This window comes from Rana temporaria, chromosome 10 (genome assembly GCF_905171775.1).
Source record: "Rana temporaria chromosome 10, aRanTem1.1, whole genome shotgun sequence".
In the NCBI taxonomy this organism is placed as follows: Eukaryota; Metazoa; Chordata; class Amphibia; order Anura; family Ranidae; genus Rana; species Rana temporaria.
In genome coordinates, this window is record NC_053498.1 from 116,807,689 (window position 1) to 116,829,502 (window position 21,814).

Below are 21,814 nucleotides of genomic sequence, written 5' to 3' on the forward strand. Positions count from 1 at the left end.
GAAAATACCCGAAGTCACACGCGAGAGTTTACGGCGCCCGCCGTGTAGAGCTGACTGCGCAGGCGCCGTAAACACTCGAGCGTCACTTTGGGTATTTTTCGGAAGGCGTGGCGCGCTTTAGTAGCCCGTCAATCAACTCCGCTTGGCTTAGGAACGTCTATACCCAGAAGGAATCCCCGCTCGGAGCCGGATAACAACGGCTGATAAAACGATAAGTACAAAAAAAAAAAAAAAAACAACAGCATACTGCAGATGTCAGCAGTATGCTGGATCTAATGGCAGAAAATTGATTTTTGGGTGAACCCTCGCTTTAAGCTAGTGCATTGTTGGTTCACGAACCTTTGATTTCCCTTCTAAAATGTTTTTTTTTCATTTGTCTAGATTTCTCACTTCCTGTTCCTCCTCAGTAAGCTGTTCTGGCCGACTAACCCCCCACCCAGAACGGCTCGGATGATGGGGGCAAGCTTACCGAGGAGGAACACAAAGTGAGAAATTCAGACAAAGAAAAAAAAAAAACATTTAGAAGGGAAATCGAAGGAAAGGGCAAGTGAACCAACAATGCACTAGTTTAAAGGAACCCATTAAAAAAAAAAAAAAAAAAAAAAAAAACACCTTTACAACCCCTTTAAGATCAACAAGAATACTCAAACTGAATTAAAATCGTTCATCTACAGCCCAGTGGTCCTAGACTTGGCACACTCCAGAATGCAGGTGGACCTCAATGGGATCCTGAACTCTGGAGTGTGCCAAGACTAGGACTACTGGGCTATAGATTAGTAGCTCAATAAGCGATTTTAATTCACATGTTTGCGAGTAGCATTCTTGTTGATCATAAATAAATTCTATGGAATACTACACTAGGCTGGAGGGCCCTCTTTTGTAATGATCTTCATGTTCCCTGGCCGCATGACTACCCTTATTTAACAAACATTTTATGTCCCAGCCAATTTAAAAGGTGTAGCCTAGAATCACAACAACGCAAGAATTAGTGGGGTTGGGGCAGACAAGCTCTGTACCTCCTCATTATATCCATCAGCATCGGATCTAACGAGTATCTTCCCCACACTGGGGATCTCCACCTCGGACAGTTGGGAGCTGGGCTGCAGTTCCTTCTCCACTGTCTGGTCAGGGGGGCTGGGTTCAGACTGACTGGCCTCCTCTGGCTCTGGTTGAAATGGCTGTGGCTTCAGCAAAGGAAAGCAAGAAAGGACAGGTAGGAAAGATGGTAAAGTAAATCGAAAAAATGTACATTATAGGCTGAGCTGAGCTATAACTCAATGTAACCATGCAAAGGCTTGCCAACAGTGCCAAACATTGAAAAAATGTGGGTATGGCAAAGGGTTATACTAGGATGAACAGCAATAAGAAGAAAGAACGGGAGAAATAAAACTTGTCCTCATAAGTGAAATTTCCCTTTACTTTCAGTCAATTTTATAGATGCCAGAAAAATGGCAAAAAGTGAAAGATGGCAAAAAGTGAAAGATAAATTCCTCAACGGGACACAGACAAGAAAAAAAAGGAATTCTAATTTGTATTCCCACTGGAGAGATTTTTCCTTGCTTCTTGTCCATGTGTCATCTTGGTGGGAAGTTCTAACCCTTTCCCACCCTATCCACTGGTTAGAGTTGCAAGTTAACATAAAATGGTGGCAATTATGCAAACAACGTACTGGAATAGATGTCAAAAATATCTACTATGGAATTAGTCATGAATTTTGCATAGTCACCAAGCACAGAATGCACACGTTATACAATAGCTTAAAGCTGAGACATGTAATAAATAACAGCGCAAATTCTAATAATCTGCCGCATCAGGAATTCAATTCACTTTGCGATATATTGAGCCACTATTGGTGTATACAAAGACTTTCTTCCCATGGTTCCTTGCATCATGATGGCACCGACCTCTAGGTATTCCCTACCAGTGCAATGAAAGACTTCTGCCTTACTATGGCTCACCCGCTTATGGTGACATCAATACTGTTGTCTATGAAAGGGGTGTAAAAAAGTGCAACTAAAAACAAAACTGAGTGGAGAAGGGTTAGAACACCTGTCAGTTTTTTTGCTTTCTTTGTCCCCGTCATGGAGAGTCACACTATTCATCCTGGACCATTATAGCTGAACAGGGAAAGTAAAAGAAAATCACAAATTTTGGGCTGTCTACAAAAAAGTAATTGCAGGGAAATCTGCTTGGGGTCCCCCAGGTTAGCATTTCTGGTAACCTGGGGGACCCCAAGCAGTTGCCTTAAAGTAGAAGTATAGTCAAAGCTCGTTTGGTTGTACTTCAGCTGTGACTCACAGAAGTTCAGCTCATTCTGCACTCCTGTGACCTGTATTTAGCACACCACAGGCTGAAGCCTGATGACTGTCGGGATCCTCCCACATGCCTGGACAGGCACCAGGCTGCCCACTCCCACCCCATTCAAAGCCCGACACTCTAGTAAGCTCTCTGCTCAGGGAGCTGCAAGAACCGATTGGTGGTTCTTGGTGTTAGAGCTGGTGGGGACCGATGCTGCATCCACCTAGGCATTTATGATTCAACAAAAATAAAAAAACTCCCATACAGCTCAATTTGCAGGGACTTCCTCTCACTTTATGTTTGGCTATGAGACAGGAAGTGAACTAAAATCTTTGCAATGGGACATTAATACTCTACATTGCTCTCTTCAAAATGAAAGGAAAAAAAAAAAAAAGTTTTGCCTATAGTTCTACTTTAGGATCCACTATTTTAACCACTCAGCTACCAGCCGCCGTCAATTGACGGCGGCAAGGTAGCTCAATTGTTCTGACAGGACGTCATATGACGTCTTTTAAAGCCGCTAGGGGGCACGCACCCGCCGCATTACTGGGAACACAATGCGCGTGCCTTGCGGCCGCCGGGCACCCGCGATTGGCCAGTAACTGAGCAGGACCGTGGATCTCTGTGTGTAAACACAGAGATCCACGTCCTGTCAGGGAGAGGAGACCGATGCTATGTCCCTTGTACATAGGGACACAGATCGCCGCCATTCCTAGTAAAAAAAAAAATCATAGTCATGTCCCCTATTTTGTAGGCGCTATAACTTTTGCGCAAACCAGTCACTATAGGCTTATTGCGATTTTTGGATATTTATAATAGCAAAAAGTAAAAAATAGTGTTTTTTTAAAAAATTTATGGTTTTGATTTGTTTATAGCACAAAAAATAAAAACCGCACAGGCAATCAAATATCACCAAAAGAAAGCTCTATTTGTGGAAAAAAAAGGACCTCAATTTTGTTTGGGAGCCACGTCGCACGACCGCGCAATTGTCAGTTAAAGCGACGCAGTGCCGGAAGCTGAAATTTCGCCTGGACAGGAAGGGGGTAAATTTTTCCGGGGGTGAAGTGGTTAAAAACATCCTGGGTACTCTAGACCCCTGTCTGGCTCCTATTATTCCTTGAAGTGATGTAGGCAGACCAGGTCAGTCTCTCCAATGGACTAGCAGTGTATAAAGAGTCACAGGGCTATGAATCATGAAATTAGGTAAGAGAACAGAGTACTCTTCCATACCTTCCAATGAAAACAGAATGATTATCAGCATCAGGTTCTCTGAAAGGTTGATTCTCTAAACTGATAAAAGACCACAGCAACCAAGTACTAAATACATAAGAGAAATCAAATATAATAAAATGTGTCACCTCCTTCAGTGCAGCCTCCACACCATTTCTTTCATATGCCTCGGCTGTTTTAGTAATGGCAAGAGCAGTCTGTTCTTTGGCAATCATTGCATGTTCAGAGGATAAAGACCTTGTAGAATCCTCACTAGCCAAAGGAGAGCCTGCAAAATGGAAGACCCACATCATATAAAAGACATACAAGTATTTCTCTTTCTATCCTCATTATTGTGGAAGAATTTGCATACAGAAAATAAGTGGAAATTTCAATACCTCTGTTGCAAATAATGCAGAATATACCTTCTAGTTTACGAATATAAAAATGTTAAAGTGGTTGTAAACCCACTTTTTTCACTTTTACCTACAGGTAAGCCTATAATAAGGCTTACCTGTAGGTATAAAGAATATCTCCTAAACCTGTACGGTTTAGGAGATATTCCGCTCGCAATGCGCCGCCGATTGCAGCAGCGCATGCGCAGGGGGGAATCCACGGCGAAAGGACCGGCAGCCGCCGGACCTTGCCGAATTTAAATCTCCCGCGCGCACTCGCGGGAGTGACGTCATCGCCGCTCCAGCCAATCACAGAGCTGGAGTGGCGATACCCGGAAGACACGCCGGAGCAAGATGACATCTCGCTCGGCGTGGACCAGGTAAGTGTTCTTCACCTCGTTCCGAGGTTAGTATTTCATAATCAGCCAGTATGCGGTGCATACTAGCCGATTATGCCTTTTGCCTTGCAGGTTTAAAAAAAAAAAAAAAGTTTATGCGGTTTACAACCGCTTTAAAATAATAAAGTGACTGGCCTGTGGCGGCGAGTGGTGCAGTTGCAATAATCCTGGGATAGAAGAAGCTTTACATATACCTTTAGGAGAGTGAGACGTGTTGAAGGGTTAACATATTGATACGAGGCATAGAGCATCTTTTTTTGAATCCGGAGTAAAAACAAATAGGGCGAGATTAGGACACTGGGTCCATCAGACTGCCTGTGGGGTGTGGGACAATAGACTTGCATTGATCCATGGTGGGGTGGTGAAAACGTCTTTCAAGAGAGAAATTGGCATTATCTGTGGAGTTTCCTGACACAGTTTCCCAACTCTTGAGTGTACATAGCTGTATCAAACAGACCCTTGTAATGTGGAGGATTGGAACTTATTTTGTATGGTTATGCAGTCTCAAAAAAAAAAAAAAAAAAGAGCCTATGGTTTTAAAAGGAAATCTATGGTCATATTCTTTTTATAACATCAGCATTGTGATATCAATAATATAAAACAATTGGTATATTTCACAATCCAATATAAGCTTACAAGAACAATCGTCTTTCACATTTATTAGTTCTGCCTGTCTGCTGGTCATCTCTTTCCACAACCTCCTAGATTCCCTGTACGTTTTGCAGCTTCTTCTCTGGCTGTTTTTTTTCAACTTCTAGAAAAGATTTCCACCATAAACAAGACCTAGTTTACTGTCGCCAACATCCCAAGGATATTGAAATAGCACCAAGTATGCCTCATTGGAGACAGAGCTTTGGAGGCGACATGAACACCAAATTGAATTTAAAAAGATACATTTTATTACAAAAGAAATACAATTTATCTTTTTAAATTCAAATTTATGTCACCTCCAAAGTCCCGTCTCTAATGGGGGCTACTTTGTGCCATTTCTTTCAATTTCTGAGGACTACATATCCCATAGTACCTTGCTGCCTCCAGGCAGGGATTCCCGTACTGACGCTGAACTACAGAGGTGCCGAGAGGCGTTTCGGGAGGCAGAGAGCAGGCTCTGAACTGTGCGACAGCAGTGACTACTTCACAGGGCATAGTGAATATGTATCACAGAATTCAAGAAATATAATGTGTGGGGATGTTCACAAAGTAAGTTTAGGGGCTGTAAACCCTGTTGATATATATCTATAGCTATATCTGTATCTATCAAACATGGCTAAACTTATCTGCTCTGTGCAATTGTTTTACACAGAGCAGCCTTGATCCTCTTCTGGGATGCCCCGTATCCCATCGGGTTCTCCACCTGACCATCTTCATCAGATGCCCCCACGGAAGTTCGCTTTTCCTGGGGGCACAAAAGCAGGCTCAGTCCCCGAGTCCCGCTGTTGCATCCTTTGGCGTAGACAGCTGGACTTGGCCCTGCCTCCCGCTCCTGTTGTCACTGGATTTGATTGACAGCAGTGGGAGCCATTGGTCATAAATCTGTCCAATAAGGAGAAAGACAACAGCTGGAGCTGATGCGCTCTTGCAGATCACTGGATCGGACTCGGGTAAGAAAAAGGAGGGGGGGGGGTCTGCAGCACAGGTGGTTTTCCACCTTCAATAAGGCATAGAATTTCTTAGCAGAATCCTAGAGGTGAAAGGATGCCCTTCTAAAACAGCACGGTTGACAATTATGTTTCTACAAAGCGGAACTTACAAAAATAACTTTTAGCAAGGAACATTCCACAATAATATTTTCGATGCATCATGGGAGCAATATGTTGAAAAACACCCCACCCTGCCATATTTTTGGCATTAATTCCAGCAAAATGTGCATTACTACGGGATGAATGGTAATGTGGACAATATCCCCCCCTAAGATGCACAACACCAAATTGTCATAGGTGTAAATGGAGCCTAAAAAAAAAATATATATATATATATATATATATATATATATATATATATATATATATATATATATATACACACACACACACACAACTTTCTGTAATCCAGATGTTCTTGTTAAACACCTATTTCTCTGAATCTTCAGCAAGATAACATGCATTGTTCCAAATACATTCCCCAGTTGCCTTTCAGATAAAGAATATCCTGGACATAGCAAGATACTTAATGATACTGCTTACTGTGTAGGCTTAAAATGTCCAGCCATCTCCATTAAAATTTGTATACTGAAAAGCTTGCAGGGAGACAAATAAGCAGTGCTTAACATATACCAAGTCCTGGTGCCACACACCAAGTAGCATCTAGCTGTGAGCAGGCCAGAGATTAGCGGAAGGGAGGGGAGTGATTTAAAGTGGTTGTAAGGTAAAAAATCTTCTATGTGCAGCACCCCCCCCCCCCCCCAAATGATTACCTGAGCCCCATCTCAATAAATGAGCAGCAGCTCTCCCAGGTCTCCTACTCCTCACTGACTGAGATGGCAGCAGCAACCATTGGCTTCCGCTACTGCCAATCACAGCAGTGAGGAGGGAGCGGGGCAGAGCCATGCTTAGTGTGTGTGAATGGACACAGCAGTGGCTATTATGGGGGCATTTGGCAATAGGGAGGGGCCAAGAGCACCGGCAGGGGACCCAAGAAGAGGAGTTGCTCTGTGCAAAACCATTGCACAGAGCAACTGCAGCAAAATTATAGAAAAAATAAAATCTGCCTTTAAGTTTGATCTGAGGTCTACCATTACTAAAATAAATAAACGCATAGGATGCTGCTAAAGCACAATTCTCCTTAAATTTTCAAATTACCATTGCAAGGGGAAGAGGCTTCTTCTGAGGTTACAACAGGTTCCATCTGGGGGATTTTGCAGGAGTGAGCTTCTTCCCATTCTTCCACTTCATGTTCAAACCCTTGGTTGTCCTCTCTGACGTATTGCACAAAGTGAAGTGGGAGAGTGCCGATTCTATCCTCCAGCTGTCCAGTTTCTGAGTCTGTGCAACAATCAATTATAAAATTACTCCTAGAAGTCACACTTTATATTGCAGCTAAATATGGCAAGTGCTTTTCAGTTTAGTGTCACCCTGTAAAAGCAGCAAGCGAAGAGAAGGGCTGACATTCCTCGAGTTGTTTTGTAACATGATTTGGCATCACTGGAAGATTGGTCAAAGCTGGAAACTGCAGTTCGAGGTCTCTAAATGCAAACTAATGCACCTATGGAAATAATAATCCTCCCAATACAATATCAGGGGTACTGGGTTGGGCAGAACTAGAGGGGGAAAAGAAATAAAAAATTTGGGGGTGCATTTTTCATTTAATTGAATACTAGGATGCATCCCTAGAGGGATCCCCAGCAGGAGGAAGGCGGTCCTGATTCCTCTTTATAGATTGTTAGTTTAACGACCTGTTTGAAAACGGTGTCCAGTTCTTGAGACCTCACTTACAGAAAGATATTAAGAACAAGTCCAGAGACGGGCAACAAAAATGTTGAAGTCGGGGGGATAAAACACGTCATTAGAGACTTCTGGAACTTAGTATGTTAATTCTTGAGAAAAGACAGGAAAGGAGGAACATGATTGAAACCTTTGAATACATTTAAAGCAATTGTAAAGATATAATAATAATAATAATAAAAAAAAGTAAAAGATATAAAAAAAGAAGAAGAAAACAAAAAACAAGTCTATGCTTGCCTGCACTGTGCGATGGAATTGCACAGAGCAGCCCCAACACTCTTATTCTTGGGTCGCCCTGGCCGCTGCTCCTGGTCCTTCCTTTCTGCCCAGTGCCCTTATGGGAAGCCGCTTCCCATGGGGCAACTCCGTACATTCTTACACCCGAGAGCCCCACTGCTATGTCCATTGACACAGACAACGGGACTCGAAGGGAGGGGAGAAAAGAGCCAAAGGGGAGGGGGGGGTGGCGAGGGGGTATGCCGATTCCTAAAAAGTGTTTACCCTCAATGCAAGGAATGCATTAAGGTATAAAATGTTTAGGCTTTAGAACCACTTTAAGGACAACTCCAGATTTCCCACCAAACCCAATAGAAAACACAAAGATTGACCTCTGTTGGCATTGATCTCCCACCACCACCATAGATGGGGCAAATTTTCTATAGTGAAGCTTTTAGAAGGCAAGTGGCACCCATAATGGGGTAGAGACTTTCGACCTTTGTGGCATGTTGTATATTTTGACATGCATACAATACCATATTAACTATACCATCATGAAAAATTGATAGTCAATTATGATTGAGGCTTGCAAAATAAAAAACAGTTTTAGTTACAATACATGATAGGCTACTACTATTTGAATACCATAAAAAATAAAATCTACAGGTGAAAAAGCATGGGCAATCACTGCATTCCTGCGGAGCCTCTGGATTTTATGCCAGGCTGTATCCTTGTATTTCAATTTAACTGAGCATCTCCCTTTTTGTTAAAAATGTATTTAAAGGGGTCTCAAACTCAAATTACCTGAGGGCCACAAGACAAGTTTTCATATGCCATGGGGGGCCGCATGCAAACTTTCAAACTTCAAAAACAACAGTACTGGTGTCAGCGAACACATTATTACCACCAGCACTGGTGTCAGCGAGCACATTATTACCACAAGCACTGGTGTAAGTCAGGGTTTGACAAATTTGCTTGGAATCTAGGAGCCAGCTAAAAAAGTTAGGAGCCAGAAAACGCACCCCGTCCCGACGAGCTTGTGCGCAGAAGCGAACACATACGTGAGCAGCGCCCGCATATGTAAACGGTGTTCAAACCACACATGTGAGGTATCGCCGCGATTGGTAGAGTGAGAGCAATAATTCTAGCTCCTCTGTAACTTAAAACATGCAACCTGTAGATTTTTTTAAACGTCGCCTATGAAGATTTTAAAGGGTAAAAAAGTTTGTCGGCATTCCACAAGCGGACACAATTTTGAAGCGTGACATGTTGGGTATGAATTTACTTGGCGTAACATTATCTTTCATAATATTAAAAAAAATGGGGATAACTTTACTGTTGTCTTATTTTTTAATTAAAAAAAGTAATTTTTTCCCAAAAAAGTGCGCTTGTAAGACCGCTGCACAAATACGGCGTAACAAAAAGTATTGCAACGATCGCTATTTTATTCTCTAGGGTGTTAGGATAAAAACGATATATAATGTTTGGGGGTTCTAATTAGAGGGAAGAATATGGCAGTGAAAATAGTGTAAAATGACATTAGAATTGCTGTTTAACTTGTAATGCTTAACTTGTAATTCCAACGGCCACCACCAGATGGCGCCAGCTCACATCTGGTGGTAATAACTTATAATACCAACGGCTCACCACCAGATGGCGCCAGCCTGCCTGGGGGCCATTTATAACTGGTCCGCGGGCCACAAATGGCCCTCGGGCCGGTACTTTGAGACCACTGATTTAGATTAACAGCACTGACATACAACAAAGAATGATAAAAAAAAGGCAAAACAAATATTGCATTTAAAAAAGTGAATTGTTTATGATATGCAACTTCAAAAAGTTAAAAAAGTCACAAGTTCAACAAATAATTCCAGGCATTGCTATATTATACAAAGGTATATTGGTGCAGGCACAAATGAAAAATCTGGATGGCTACACATACTTGTTCTTCAGAGCAACACTTAATGAGAAAAAGAGAATGCTATGCTCCTCCACCAGTCCTCCTGTGTGCCCAGGCCCTCAGGAGGACTGGTGGTCCCCCCACCATCAGCAGCCCTGTGTCACACATTTTTCACCTTGTCCAATCAGAGAATGCTTTGCACAAATTTAAGGCATTCCCTGAATGATGCCCCTGCTGAGCAGCCAAAACTCCTGTATTCATAATGCATCAGGCCAGCCGCTCGGCATGGAACCCGGAAAGCAAATGGAGATCGCAGGAGTAGCAGTATCTGCTTCGATGATTTCTAGCTTCCAGGGGGATTAGGCCAGGAATTAGGTACATGGGTCCAAGCTGGATCTTTCTATGTATAATATAGCCATGCTTGGAACTATTCTTTAAATCTACTCAAGTCCCAGCCCCATCATCAGTCTTGGACAGAAGTCAAGGTGCTGTGTACACAGGCTGAGCGGGGAATGTAGGAACTTTGAAGATCATCACAGTTAAGTGAAAAAAGACCCAAATATCTTTCATTTTGTAGTATTTCAGGATTTACCTAGTTGATGATGTGCAAAGCTTAGTATTATATAGTAGCCAGACAAAAACATATACATATTTAATGGGTCTATAGTAAAGGGAAAGTGGACTGGCTGTCATGAATTGCTATACTTGCAAACTATTAAGGACCTCGCTTTCTGCATTTTTTTCTCCAGATTTTCTTACCTGCAATCAAGTATGGCAACTTATCATTGATGTACATGAGACAGTAAGCGCTAGCATTTTTCATGCCTCCAAAAGAGTCCCTCTGCAGCTCTTCCCAGGTGGCCTCAGTCACAGACATATCATTGTACTTGAGCCAGCATTTTCTGGTATGGCTGTATATATAAGCCCAGTAGTGGCCTGCATTAGCCTGGCCTTCGTGAACTAGCACCGCATGGAGTCTGTATGGAACCTGAAACCGAGATAAAAGAAAATTCCTCAACACCTTGCACCATTTCTCATACTAAAAAACAAACAAAAACAAAACAGGTTTTCAGTTAGGCACAGTATACCACCAACCCTCTCGCTTGCCACCCACTTATCCATTTTAGCTTCACACAGGGAATAAAGCATCATCTCTCATTTAAAATAAATTGCCACTCCAGTTTTGCATAGTTACTTGGTTCAAGCTTGGACTAATGCAAGTATGTAGGTGTCATATGAGGCGGATCCCAGAGGACGCTGGAAATCACTGTAGTATAAACCGCATCACCATTAGCCTCCGAATCCCATGCCAAGCAGCTGCCCTAAAGCATAATGAACGCAAGAAGTCATTTGATCGGCATGGGCACCATTTAGAAAACACTTTGCATCTTCTCAATGATTGCAAAGCCTTCTCTAATTGTAAGAGGTGGAGAGGTAGGGTGGTGACATCAGGCAACAAAAAAAAAAATTAGCATTCACTGAGAAAATGTAAAATGTTCTCTGAATGGCAAGCGACCTGCTGTGTTCACTTAGCAGCCGGGCAGTCGCATATTTTGGGACCTGGAAGCTCGTGGCAATCACCGTAGTAGCAGTAGAGCTGCACAATTAATCATTAACAAAAAAAATAATCTCTCGATTCAGACATCCTCTTTATACTGGATGGCCCATTGGTTGTAGAATTGCAGCTTTTTAGCTGGGGAACAATCCTCATGTGCTCAGACAACCTTATTTCTCGCTTGTTGAAGGCTCTTCATTTTTGATTAGAAGTCAGGGTTATACAAACATGGGTGTGGATTTTACCACACTTCACTGTAGTATCCATGGGCTGCCATCATGTCTCAAGAGACTCTGCTGAAGTTTGTGGACCACATGGTTTTCTTAACAAGGCCGCTATATGCACTCTAACATCTTTATGTGTGTGTGTGTGTGTGTGTGTGTGTGTGTGTGTGTGTGTGTGTGTGTGTGTGTGTGTGTGTGTGTGTGCTTACATGACGGGCTGGCTCTCTATTCTCCCCGTCTGACAGCTGTAGCAGGTGGGTCCGATATTCCCCCCGCTGATGTCAGACTGGAGCGGAGAAGGAGAGAGCTGGCTGGTCACGTGACCACCACTCTAAAATGGAGGCATATACTGCATTTTTTTTTTAAAAATGAATCACACAGGGCGACACAGGATTAGGAGACAGTATAAAAGTATAAATATGTAGATGTTATTCCAGCAGCAGAAGGGGGGGCAGCCACTGTAACTTGCTGACAGGCGGGAGGGGGAGAGGAGGACAGAAGGAAGCTGTGAATGATGGAGGCACGTAAACTGACCAGGTTGTGGGGGTGCAGCAGCCCTGATATACTGTGGTCAGTTTACAGAGGGGAGGGAATAGCCAGGCAGGCATTGGTACCCGTTATCGGTGAGTACTTGACTGAAAGTATCGGTATTCGTACTCGTTGGTAACAACCGGTATTGGTGCAACCCTAGCCTGAACAATATCAATGCAGGTATTAATCACCTACAGTTATACATCTTTTGCAACAGCGGTCCTTTAACCAGGGAGACAATAGGCGTACAAAAACGCAGATATGGGAGTGGCTCTGCCATGCTACTAGTGAGTTAGCAGCAGTAGAAAAAAATATGAGGGGTGTCTAAGAAGCCAATGAAAACAAATGTTAAATTGAACCTTTGGAATGTTTTATTTCAGGGCTCACAAGCACACACAAACATATTGGCAGAGTGACTCCACAGACTCAGATTTAGCCTTGTAAATCAACACAAACTCTGTTATGCAGGAAAAATTCTCAGCTGTTGACACAAAGCTGGACTTCATTCACATGTTACCCTGAAGCCGGCCCACCACTTGAGCGCCTTGGTCAATCAGCTGGAGCATGACATGGGATATTTAAGCTCCCGGACACCAGATTTTCAAATTGCACACTCACAGCTTGCTATTTTTGGGTGATGAAGCACATGGAACACTATATCACACAGAATACCAACAACTGTGTGCTCTGCCTGGTGATCTATAATAAAACAGTTACAAAAGCTCCCCAAACTAATAATAGTACACATCTAGAAAGTGATGTCTACTATTTCAGAGAAGGCCCCCGGTGCAGAAATCGCTGTGCAAGCAAGGAAATAGTAAACATAAAATTTTCCATGAAATTCTGGGAATCCCTATGAGAAACGGACAGTCAAAAGAAACTCAGCGCAGACCTTCTGCTGGTGACAGAATTAGGATAAGCAGCATTGTTGGTGACAAATGTGTAAAGAGTTGATGATTATGAATGCTACAATGAATAGATAAATGGTGGATAGTTGCAGACAATGGCAATTTCAAATAGACAACAGTAAACGCGACGTCATCAGCCCACCCCTCTGACTCAGCCAATCAGAGGAAGCTTAGTATTCATTAACCTCTTAAGCCCCGGACCTTTAGGCAGCTAAATGCCCAGGCCAGGTTTTGCGATTCGGCACTGCGTCGCTTTAACAGACAATTGCGCGGTTGTGCGACGTGGCTCCCAAACAAAATTGGTGTCCTTTTTTCCCCCCAAATAGAGCTTTCTTTTGGTGGTATTTGATCACCTCTGCGGTTTTTATTTTTTGCGCTATAAACAAAAATAGAGCGACAATTTTGAAAAAAATTCAATATTTTTTACTTTTTGCTATAATAAATATCCCCCAAAAACATATATAAAAATGTTTTTTTTCCTCAGTTTAGGCCGATATGTATTCTTCTACCTATTTTTGGTAAAACAAAATCGCAATAGGCGTTTATCGATTGGTTTGCGCAAAATTTATAGCGTTTACAAAATAGGGGATAGTTCTATTGCATTTTTATTAATTATTTTTTTTTTATTACTAATGGCGGCGATCAGCTATTTTTTTCGTGACTGCGACATTATGGCGGACACTTCGGACACATTTTTGGGACCATTGTCATTTTCACAGCAAAAAATGCATTTAAATTGCATTGTTTATTGTGAAAATGACAGCTGCAGTTTGGGAGTTAACCACAGGGGGCGCTGTAGGAGTTAGGGTTCACCTAGTGTGTGTTTACAACTTTAGGGGGGTGTGGCTGTAGGACTGACATCATAGATCGAGTCTCCCTATATAAGGGATCACTCGATCGATGCAGCGCCATAGTGAAGCATGGGGAAGCCGTGTTTACATACGGCTCTCCCCGTTCTTCAGCTCCAGGGAGCGATCTTGACGGAGCATCTATAAACGAATAGCCGCGCCGTCGTCCCGGATCGCTCCCCGCGGGAATTCGACCGCCGCATGTAGCAGGGGGGGGTCCCGATCGGACCCCCCACCCGCTAGAAGGCAAGGACGTACATGTACGCCCATGTGCCTGTATGTGCCATTCTGTGGACGTACATTTACATGCGGCGGTCGGGAAGTGGTTAAAAGAATACAAAGCTGCCTATAAATGGCTTAGCCAGTGACTCTCAGTGACTGGCTCTTTGCTCTGGCCTTCCAGCATTCACTGGAGCACTGGGCTGTAGAGGGGGTGGGGCAGGGGCAGTAGCGGCTGGCTCAGGCTCTCAGCGGGTCACTGAGAGGCTAAGCAAGCTGCCGTTACAGGCAACGGAGTGGATTCCAAATGTAAAGTGGGGATTGATAGAGTGCCTGGACAGTTTAACTCCGGCTCCTTAGGGGGTGCACTACACAAACATAGGACTGAATACGTCCCAAAGAACAAATATACATTGTATTTTGGTATCTTCACAATATGTGGTGATGTAAAATAAGGTAAAATTCACAAATTAAAAAAGGAAACATTAATTGACCGTATATAAAAAAAAAAAAAAAAAAAAAAAAAAAAAAACACAACATGCATGGACAAACACGATCTTTACCTGCATTAGGTCTGAATCGTTGTAGATGTCATCAATCATTGCTGTTAATTTGGCAATAGAAACCTTCAAGTCTGAGGAAACAGGCAGATGACAAATTTAATGTCTGTTCTAAGGTGGACATGTATTTAAAGATATTCATACAGCCCAAACAATTTACACAGCATTATATGTACTGTACAATCGCATCAATCCCTTCCCTCAAGGAGCTTGCAATCTAAGGTCCCTATCACACACGGGCTATTTTTTGAAGAAGTGTCAATTAACCTACCTGCAAGTTTTTAAAGTATGGGAAGAAACTGGAGTATCCAGAGGAAACATACAGAGGCAAAGGGAGAACATGCAAACTCCATGCAGATAGTGCCCTGGCAAAGATTTTAACAAAAGGAACCACCAGTGGCGGTGCGTCCATAGAGGACGCAGGAGCGCCCCCCCCTCTATCATCAATATATTCATGCATTGCAAGAATTTATCTATCGGGCGCTGGGCATCTAAATTACAGCGGCAGGGGTGTTTTTGGAAGTGCCTGATTAGAGCCGTCGGCTCTAATAGGCATCCCGATTAAAACCATGGGTTCTATCTCATAGGCTTCAAAAATGGCAAACAGCGGGCACAATGCTCTGCGTTCCCCGTTTATACAGTGTTGTGTGTAGGTAAGCGAATAAATAGCTTCCCCAACACTGACCCACCTCTCAGCCAATCAGGTGCACCAGGTCCAATTACCCAGTCACCTGAAGCAACAGGCGCTGCGATTGGACGCGTATCAGGTGTCCAATCATAGCAGAGATGACAGGAAGAGGACAGGAGAAGACACGGGAGGACTCGAAGCGTGGAGGACAGCGTTGAGACAGGTAAGTGTCGGGGGGAGGGGGAACTAGCGGCAACGGATTGAGGGGGCACACTGGCGGCAACGGATTGAGGGGGCACACTGGCGGCAACGGATTGAGGGGGCACACTGGCGGCAACGGATTGAGGGGGCACACTGGTGGCAATTGATGTTTTTTTTTTTCAGTTTGTTTGCGCGCCCCCAAAAAATTTTGGAGCACCAGCTGCCACAGACCCACTAAACTGCAGAGCTGCCCATGTGCTTGGCTTCCATTATTTTATGGGCCACTATATTGATCCAAAATCAAGTACGTAACAGAGAACCACTTCTATACTTCTAAATTTACCTAGAAGGAATCCTAGACATTCCTCATTTTATTGGTTAGATGCCTAAAAATGACCATTTAAAAGACCTTTATGTCAGATAGTTTAACATACCCATCGAGTTCAACACTCACCATACATGTAATGACAATCAGTCAGTTGATTAATCATTAACTCTTGGTTTAAAGGATCATTTGCCTAAATACTATTGTTTGGCTCAACAAGAGAAAAGATTGATTAGTCAAATTTCACAGAAATTTTACTGGGACTATGAAAAGTTGTTCAGTGACCAAACAGCACAATTGATTTCTGAGAGCCAATTCCTATACTGAACAGATCATAAGGTGCATGACAAGATTAAAGCAAAGCTTAAAACCATTAAATTTAATGGTTTGCCAAAGACAATAATAACTATTACAATGGCTTTTGCTGTCAAGATAACTGTAAAGCCATCAAATGATCCAATATAGTTAAATCTGCTAATGCACCCAATACTTCTCTGTCCCCAGATTGACAGCGCTACCGTCCAAATGTGTCACCGTGGCTCCACAATCCAGTGTGGAGACACCATAAGACAGAAAGTGTTACTGGCTGAATCAGGTAGAAAAAAAAAAAAAAAAAAGGACAAAAAAAAAAAAGCCAAAAAAATAAATAAAAAGAAACTAATGCAGCCACCACAGTAAAAGACAGGTAAATTGTAATATACAGTAAAACCTTGGTTTGAGAGTAACTTGGTTTAGGAGCGTTTTGAAAGGTGAGCAAAATGTTTTAATACATTTTGCCTCGATATACAAGCGATGTTTTGATACAAGAGTAGCATGTCACAATCGAGTATAAAAAAGAAGAGAGGAGCCTCTAAGTGTAGCAATATGGTTACATTTAACCACTTAAGCCCCGGACCATTTTGCAGCCAAATGCCCAGGCCAGGTTTTGCGATTCGGGACTGCGTCGCTTTGACAATTGCGCGGTCGTGCGAAGTGGCTCCCAAACAAAATTGGCGTCCTTTTTTCCCCACAAATAGAGCTTTCTTTTGGTGGTATTTGATCACCTCTGCGGTTTTTATTTTTTGCGCTATAAACAAAAATAGAGCGACAATTTTGAAAAAAATGCAATATTTTTTACTTTTTGCTGTGATAAATATCCCCCAAAAACATATATAAAAACATTTTTTTTTCCTCAGTTTAGGCCGATACGTATTCTTCTACATATTTTTGGTAAAAAAAAAAAAAAAAAAAAAAAAAATCGCAATAAGCGTTTATCGTTTGGTTTGCGCTAAATTTATAGCGTTTACAAAATAGGGGATAGTTTTATTGCATTTTTATTAATATTTTTTTTTTTTACTACTATTGGTGGCGATCAGCGATTTTTTTCGTGACTGCGACATTATGGCGGACACTTCGGACAATTTTGACACATTTTTGGGACCATTGTCATTTTCACAGCAAAAAAGGCATTTAAATTGCATTCTTTATTGTGAAAATGACAGGTGCAGTTTGGGAGTTAACCACAGGGGGCGCTGTAGGAGTTAGGGTTCACCTAGTGTGTGTTTACAACAGTAGGGGGGTGTGGCTGTAGGACTGACGTCATCGATCGAGTCTCCCTTATAAAAAGGATCACTCGATCGATACGCCGCCACAGTGAAGCACGGGGAAGCCGTGTTTACACACGGCTCTCCCCGTTCTTCAGCCTCGGGGGGGGGGGATAGCGAAGGAGCGGCTACAAACGAATAGCCGCGCCGTCGTCCCGGATCGCTCCCCGAGGGAATCCGCACGCCGCACGCAGCAGGGGGGGGGGGTCGCGATCGGACCCCCCACCCGCTAGAAGGCGGGGACGTATATATACGCCCATCTGCCTGTCCGTGCCATTTTGCGGACGTATATAGTCGTGCGGCGGGCATTAAGGGGTTAATGAAGGTATAACATTTAGCAACTTATTGCTACACTTAGAGGTGCCTCTCCTCTTTTAGAACCTGTAAAAAAAATGCTTTGATATACAAGTGCTTTGGATTACAAGCATGTTTCTGGAACGAATTATGCTCGCAGACCAAGGTTTTACTGTACAGCTTTTTTGTTTTCGGGTTGAATACTGCTTTAATATATAGAAAATGCAAAATCCACCCCCGCTCGCTTTCCTCTTTTACCCCATTATTTTGGACCTCTCCCCTTCTTGCCCCCACCTCTTTACCCTCTTCTTTCCTTTTTTCTGTTTCCTTGCTATTCTTAGTCCTCATCTTGTTGTTTAATAGCCATCATGCTCGATAAACCCTTTTCTGTATAGATATGCTACTGTAATATTTACATTTTCCTTAATCAGCACACTTATGCTGGTCGTGTTTCCCCCCCCTAATTTTTATATGTATACTAAACTTATGCAGCGTGTTCCAGAATCCCCAGCAGTTTTTATTTTTATGTTTACGTGCCTTATACTTGTGAACTTTGTTCTACGAATGTAATTTCTATGTACCCCGATTGCCGTTCTTGTATTCTATTGTAATCAACTCCCTAACGATACAATATTACCATTTTTTTGTACCTTGTTCTTACCCAATAAAATTAATTTAACAAAAGAAAATGCAAAATCCAACAACAAATGATATTTTCTCTGTAAAGGAGATTTATTTTAACCTTGCTACCACAAATGTAAGCTGAATCATGGTGGAATTCCAATGATGATCAACTGATCAATCATAAAAGGAGTTGTAAAGGAATTTTTATTTTTTTGCCTAAAACGAATGTCTGCAAGGAAGACAGACAGAACAGTGTAATGATTCTGTTAAAAAACGAGTAAATACCTATTAAATTCCTTCATCTATATCACCTCCGGCATTCTAGTTTCTGTTCTCTCATTCACTTCCTGGTTTGCGGCGCTCGTTCATGTAAGAACTACATTTCCCAGTATGCATTGCGGCACGCCCAGTAATTCACACCTCCTTGAAGTCTCTAACACGGAGAGAGCGTCCTGCCACACAGATGTAGTTCCCAGGAGGGGGCGAGCATGTTACTGACCACCGCAGTAAAGCCTCCCATCACGGTGGTCAGTAAAATCAGACAAGCAGGAAGTGAACAGAACAGAGAAGAAATAGAGCAACTTCTGAGCAAAAACAAACAATGAGGAAAAGAAAAAAAGAGGAATGTCTGCAGGTAAAGGATGCTTATTATGAAAAAAAAAAAAATTTCCTTTACAACCCCTTTGAACTTACCCCAGACTTTGGAGTTTTACTACGGTCCTATTCTTTCGGACTTTGTGTATGTCTATTCAACATTTTTTTTAATCTCCTCCTTTATTTTTCTCTTTGACCCAAGCATGTACACAAGCAAACAAATCATGCCCCACCTGACCTTCAATGTCTTGCTCCACTTCGGCTCTCCACCTCTGCAAGCATAATTCCACAGAGTGTAGTTCTTCCTTGGTGGCAGAATGGGGAGCTGGGCCTTCGATAGATCCCATGGAACTTTCATCAAAAGATTGTACAGAAGACAATTCATGCTCCAGAATAGGAAGGCGTGCTTCATCACCGCCCAGGTGCTCACTGTGTCCATTTGGTAAAAGACTAAAAACAGAGAAAATATTTAGGATTACTCAAAAGATTTGACAGTTATATTGCAAATCCTCTAAAGAGGGACACTCTACATGTGTTCTGCTGAATACGCTTTTTATTCGGTTATTTCCTTTTTTGATTATATACTGAATTAAGGACTTTAGATTAATTACTAATGGTTTAGGCTAGGTTCTGCTGATTGTGAGTGCAATGCTTTAAAGTGGTTGCAAAGCCTCGAGGTTTCACTTTAAAAAGCGGAGTTCCACCCAGAAATGGAACTTCCACCGATCCAGTTGTCACATTTGGCACCTTTCAGGGAAGGGGTGAGCAGATACAGGTATGTGCTCTCACTTCCGGCAAAAGAGCACCGCAGAATTTGTGGCGAAGTACGCCCACGCCGTCTTCTGGGAGACGCAGAGGTCCCAGAAGACAGTAGGGACCATTCAGAACGTGCAGTACGACTCATGCATGCGCAGTAGGGAACTAGGCGGTTCACTTTCTGATCCCCTTACTGAAGATGCCGTTGCCTGCACCCGGAGCAGAGGGACGGGATGGGTCAGCTTCGAGTAAGGACATTGCGGGTTCCCTGGACAGGGGAGTGTCCTTATTTAAAAAGTCAGCAGCTGCAGTATTTGTAGCTGCTGACTTAATTTTTTTTATTTATTTTATTGTCGGCAGAACTCCTCTTTATTGCATTCTATGCATTGAGGTGAAAAACCTTCTGTGCTGCAGCTCCCCCCAGAGCCCATTTTTTTCTTACCTCAGCCCGATCCAATCCAGCAAAGTGCATGAGTGCAGCGGCTCCAGCTGCCGTCTCTCCTCATTGGACAGATTGAAATCAGTGGGACTGTTCTGTGACAAACGATTTCACAGAGAAGGCAAGTATTGCTTCTAGGCCCACAGAGAGCGCACCCTAGTGGCGAGACCGTAATTTATGGGACGGCACGACTTTGAGGGTGACTCTGCAAGGCGATCTCAAGACGACTTCAGAGGCGACCTGCAGAATGACTTTTGTATTGAAGCCAATGCAAGTCGCCCCCAAAGTCATACAAGAACCTTTTCTAAGTCGGAGCGACTTGAGTTGCTCCTATTAGAACGGTTCCATTTAACAGAGCGGAGCGCGACTTGTCATGCGGCTGAGTCGCCTGACGAGTCGCCCCTGTGCGAAGTAGTAAACAATTTTAGGCATCAAATTGTCCCTTCGCTATTCGTGTAGAACCGGAGAGGGAATTGTTTGCTGACATAACCAGTACACCTTAAAGCGGAGTTCCGGCCACAATTTCACTTTTTAAATATAAATACCCCTGTAATACACAAGCTTAATGTATTCTAGTAAAGTTAGTCTGTAAACTAAGGTCCGTTTTGTTAGGTTGTTACAGCATTTAGACACTTTATAAAATAGAAATTGACTGGGGCCATCTTAAGTGTGGGCATCATGAAGCCGGACTGTATGACTTCCTGGATTTCAGCCTTGCAAATCTCGCACATGCTCAGTGCTGCACAAGCAGTGTCAGATCAGGTTTCAGCACCTGTGCTGTCCAAGTCACATGATTCTTTGAGACTGGGGAGTGCACAGACTCCTGTAAAGTTACACCCACTACATTCCCAGGAGTCTGTGCGGTGTAGGTTAGGAAGCTTAAGCACCTAGGTGCAGGAAGTGGGAAGATTAACTATTCTGCCTAGCAACAACACTTTGAAGGCATCTAAAAAAAAAAAAAAATTTTCGTAAAGGACTAATGACATTTTTTTAAAACTACTGATGTAATGTTATATTTATGGGTGGAACTCCACTTTAAGGCCCCTTTCACACAGGCGCTTACGGATGAAAAAGGGACATACATTGGTCCTTAAGAGATCGCGGATGAACATCCACTGACACCCGATCCCACCCGGTTCCGCATTCCTCTGATTCTGCAGATGGAGGAAAATCCTATTTTTCCATCCGTCTGCGGATTGGATCGAGTGAACTTGGACATACAGACCGTGTTCATCCGATCCCCCCAATGGGGAAAGCAGAGAAAAGACAGGGCGGTCCCTGCACAGTGTGCGGGGACCGCCCTGTCATCCGCCGGCTCAGCAGGGATCAACGGAGCGATCCCCGCTGAGCAAGCCGAGGTTCACGGAGCGGATCATTACTGATCCGCCCCGTGTGAAAGGGCCCTAACTCTATGGGTGGAAAAACTGTGAATTTTTTTTTGCCAAGAAAAAAAATCGGTTAGACTTTGCAAAAAACACAGAAGTTACCTTGTATGACATTGTTTTAGCATACAATTGTGCAGGATGCTTAACGGCTTAGTAAAAAAAAATTACTGCATTTTTAACACTCTAACTTTAATCTTGGCCTATTAAAGAGCACAGTAAAATAAAAACATAAAACAAACTAGAAAACAAATGAAGATAAGGTTTTGTAATCCGCTGCAAATAGC

General features: G+C 42.9%; 1 protein-coding gene across 5 annotated transcripts in view; it reads right to left on the reverse strand.

The window, feature by feature from the left end:
- The window catches only part of USP28 (ubiquitin specific peptidase 28), a 116,948-nt gene that overhangs the window by 38,974 nt on the left and 56,160 nt on the right, over positions 1–21,814 (reverse strand). For 2 of the 5 annotated variants that reach the window (XM_040326028.1, XM_040326026.1), the window contains exons 14-19: positions 19,189–19,400; positions 14,705–14,775; positions 10,616–10,844; positions 7,099–7,281; positions 3,657–3,796; positions 1,017–1,184 (exon numbers count right to left, since the gene is read on the reverse strand). In XM_040326028.1, the coding sequence (XP_040181962.1) occupies positions 1,017–1,184; positions 3,657–3,796; positions 7,099–7,281; positions 10,616–10,844; positions 14,705–14,775; positions 19,189–19,400 (1,003 nt within the window). The remainder of the gene's footprint in view (positions 1–1,016; positions 1,185–3,656; positions 3,797–7,098; positions 7,282–10,615; positions 10,845–14,704; positions 14,776–19,188; positions 19,401–21,814) is intronic. The other 3 variants (XM_040326027.1, XM_040326029.1, XM_040326030.1) reach the window with 3 other exon arrangements.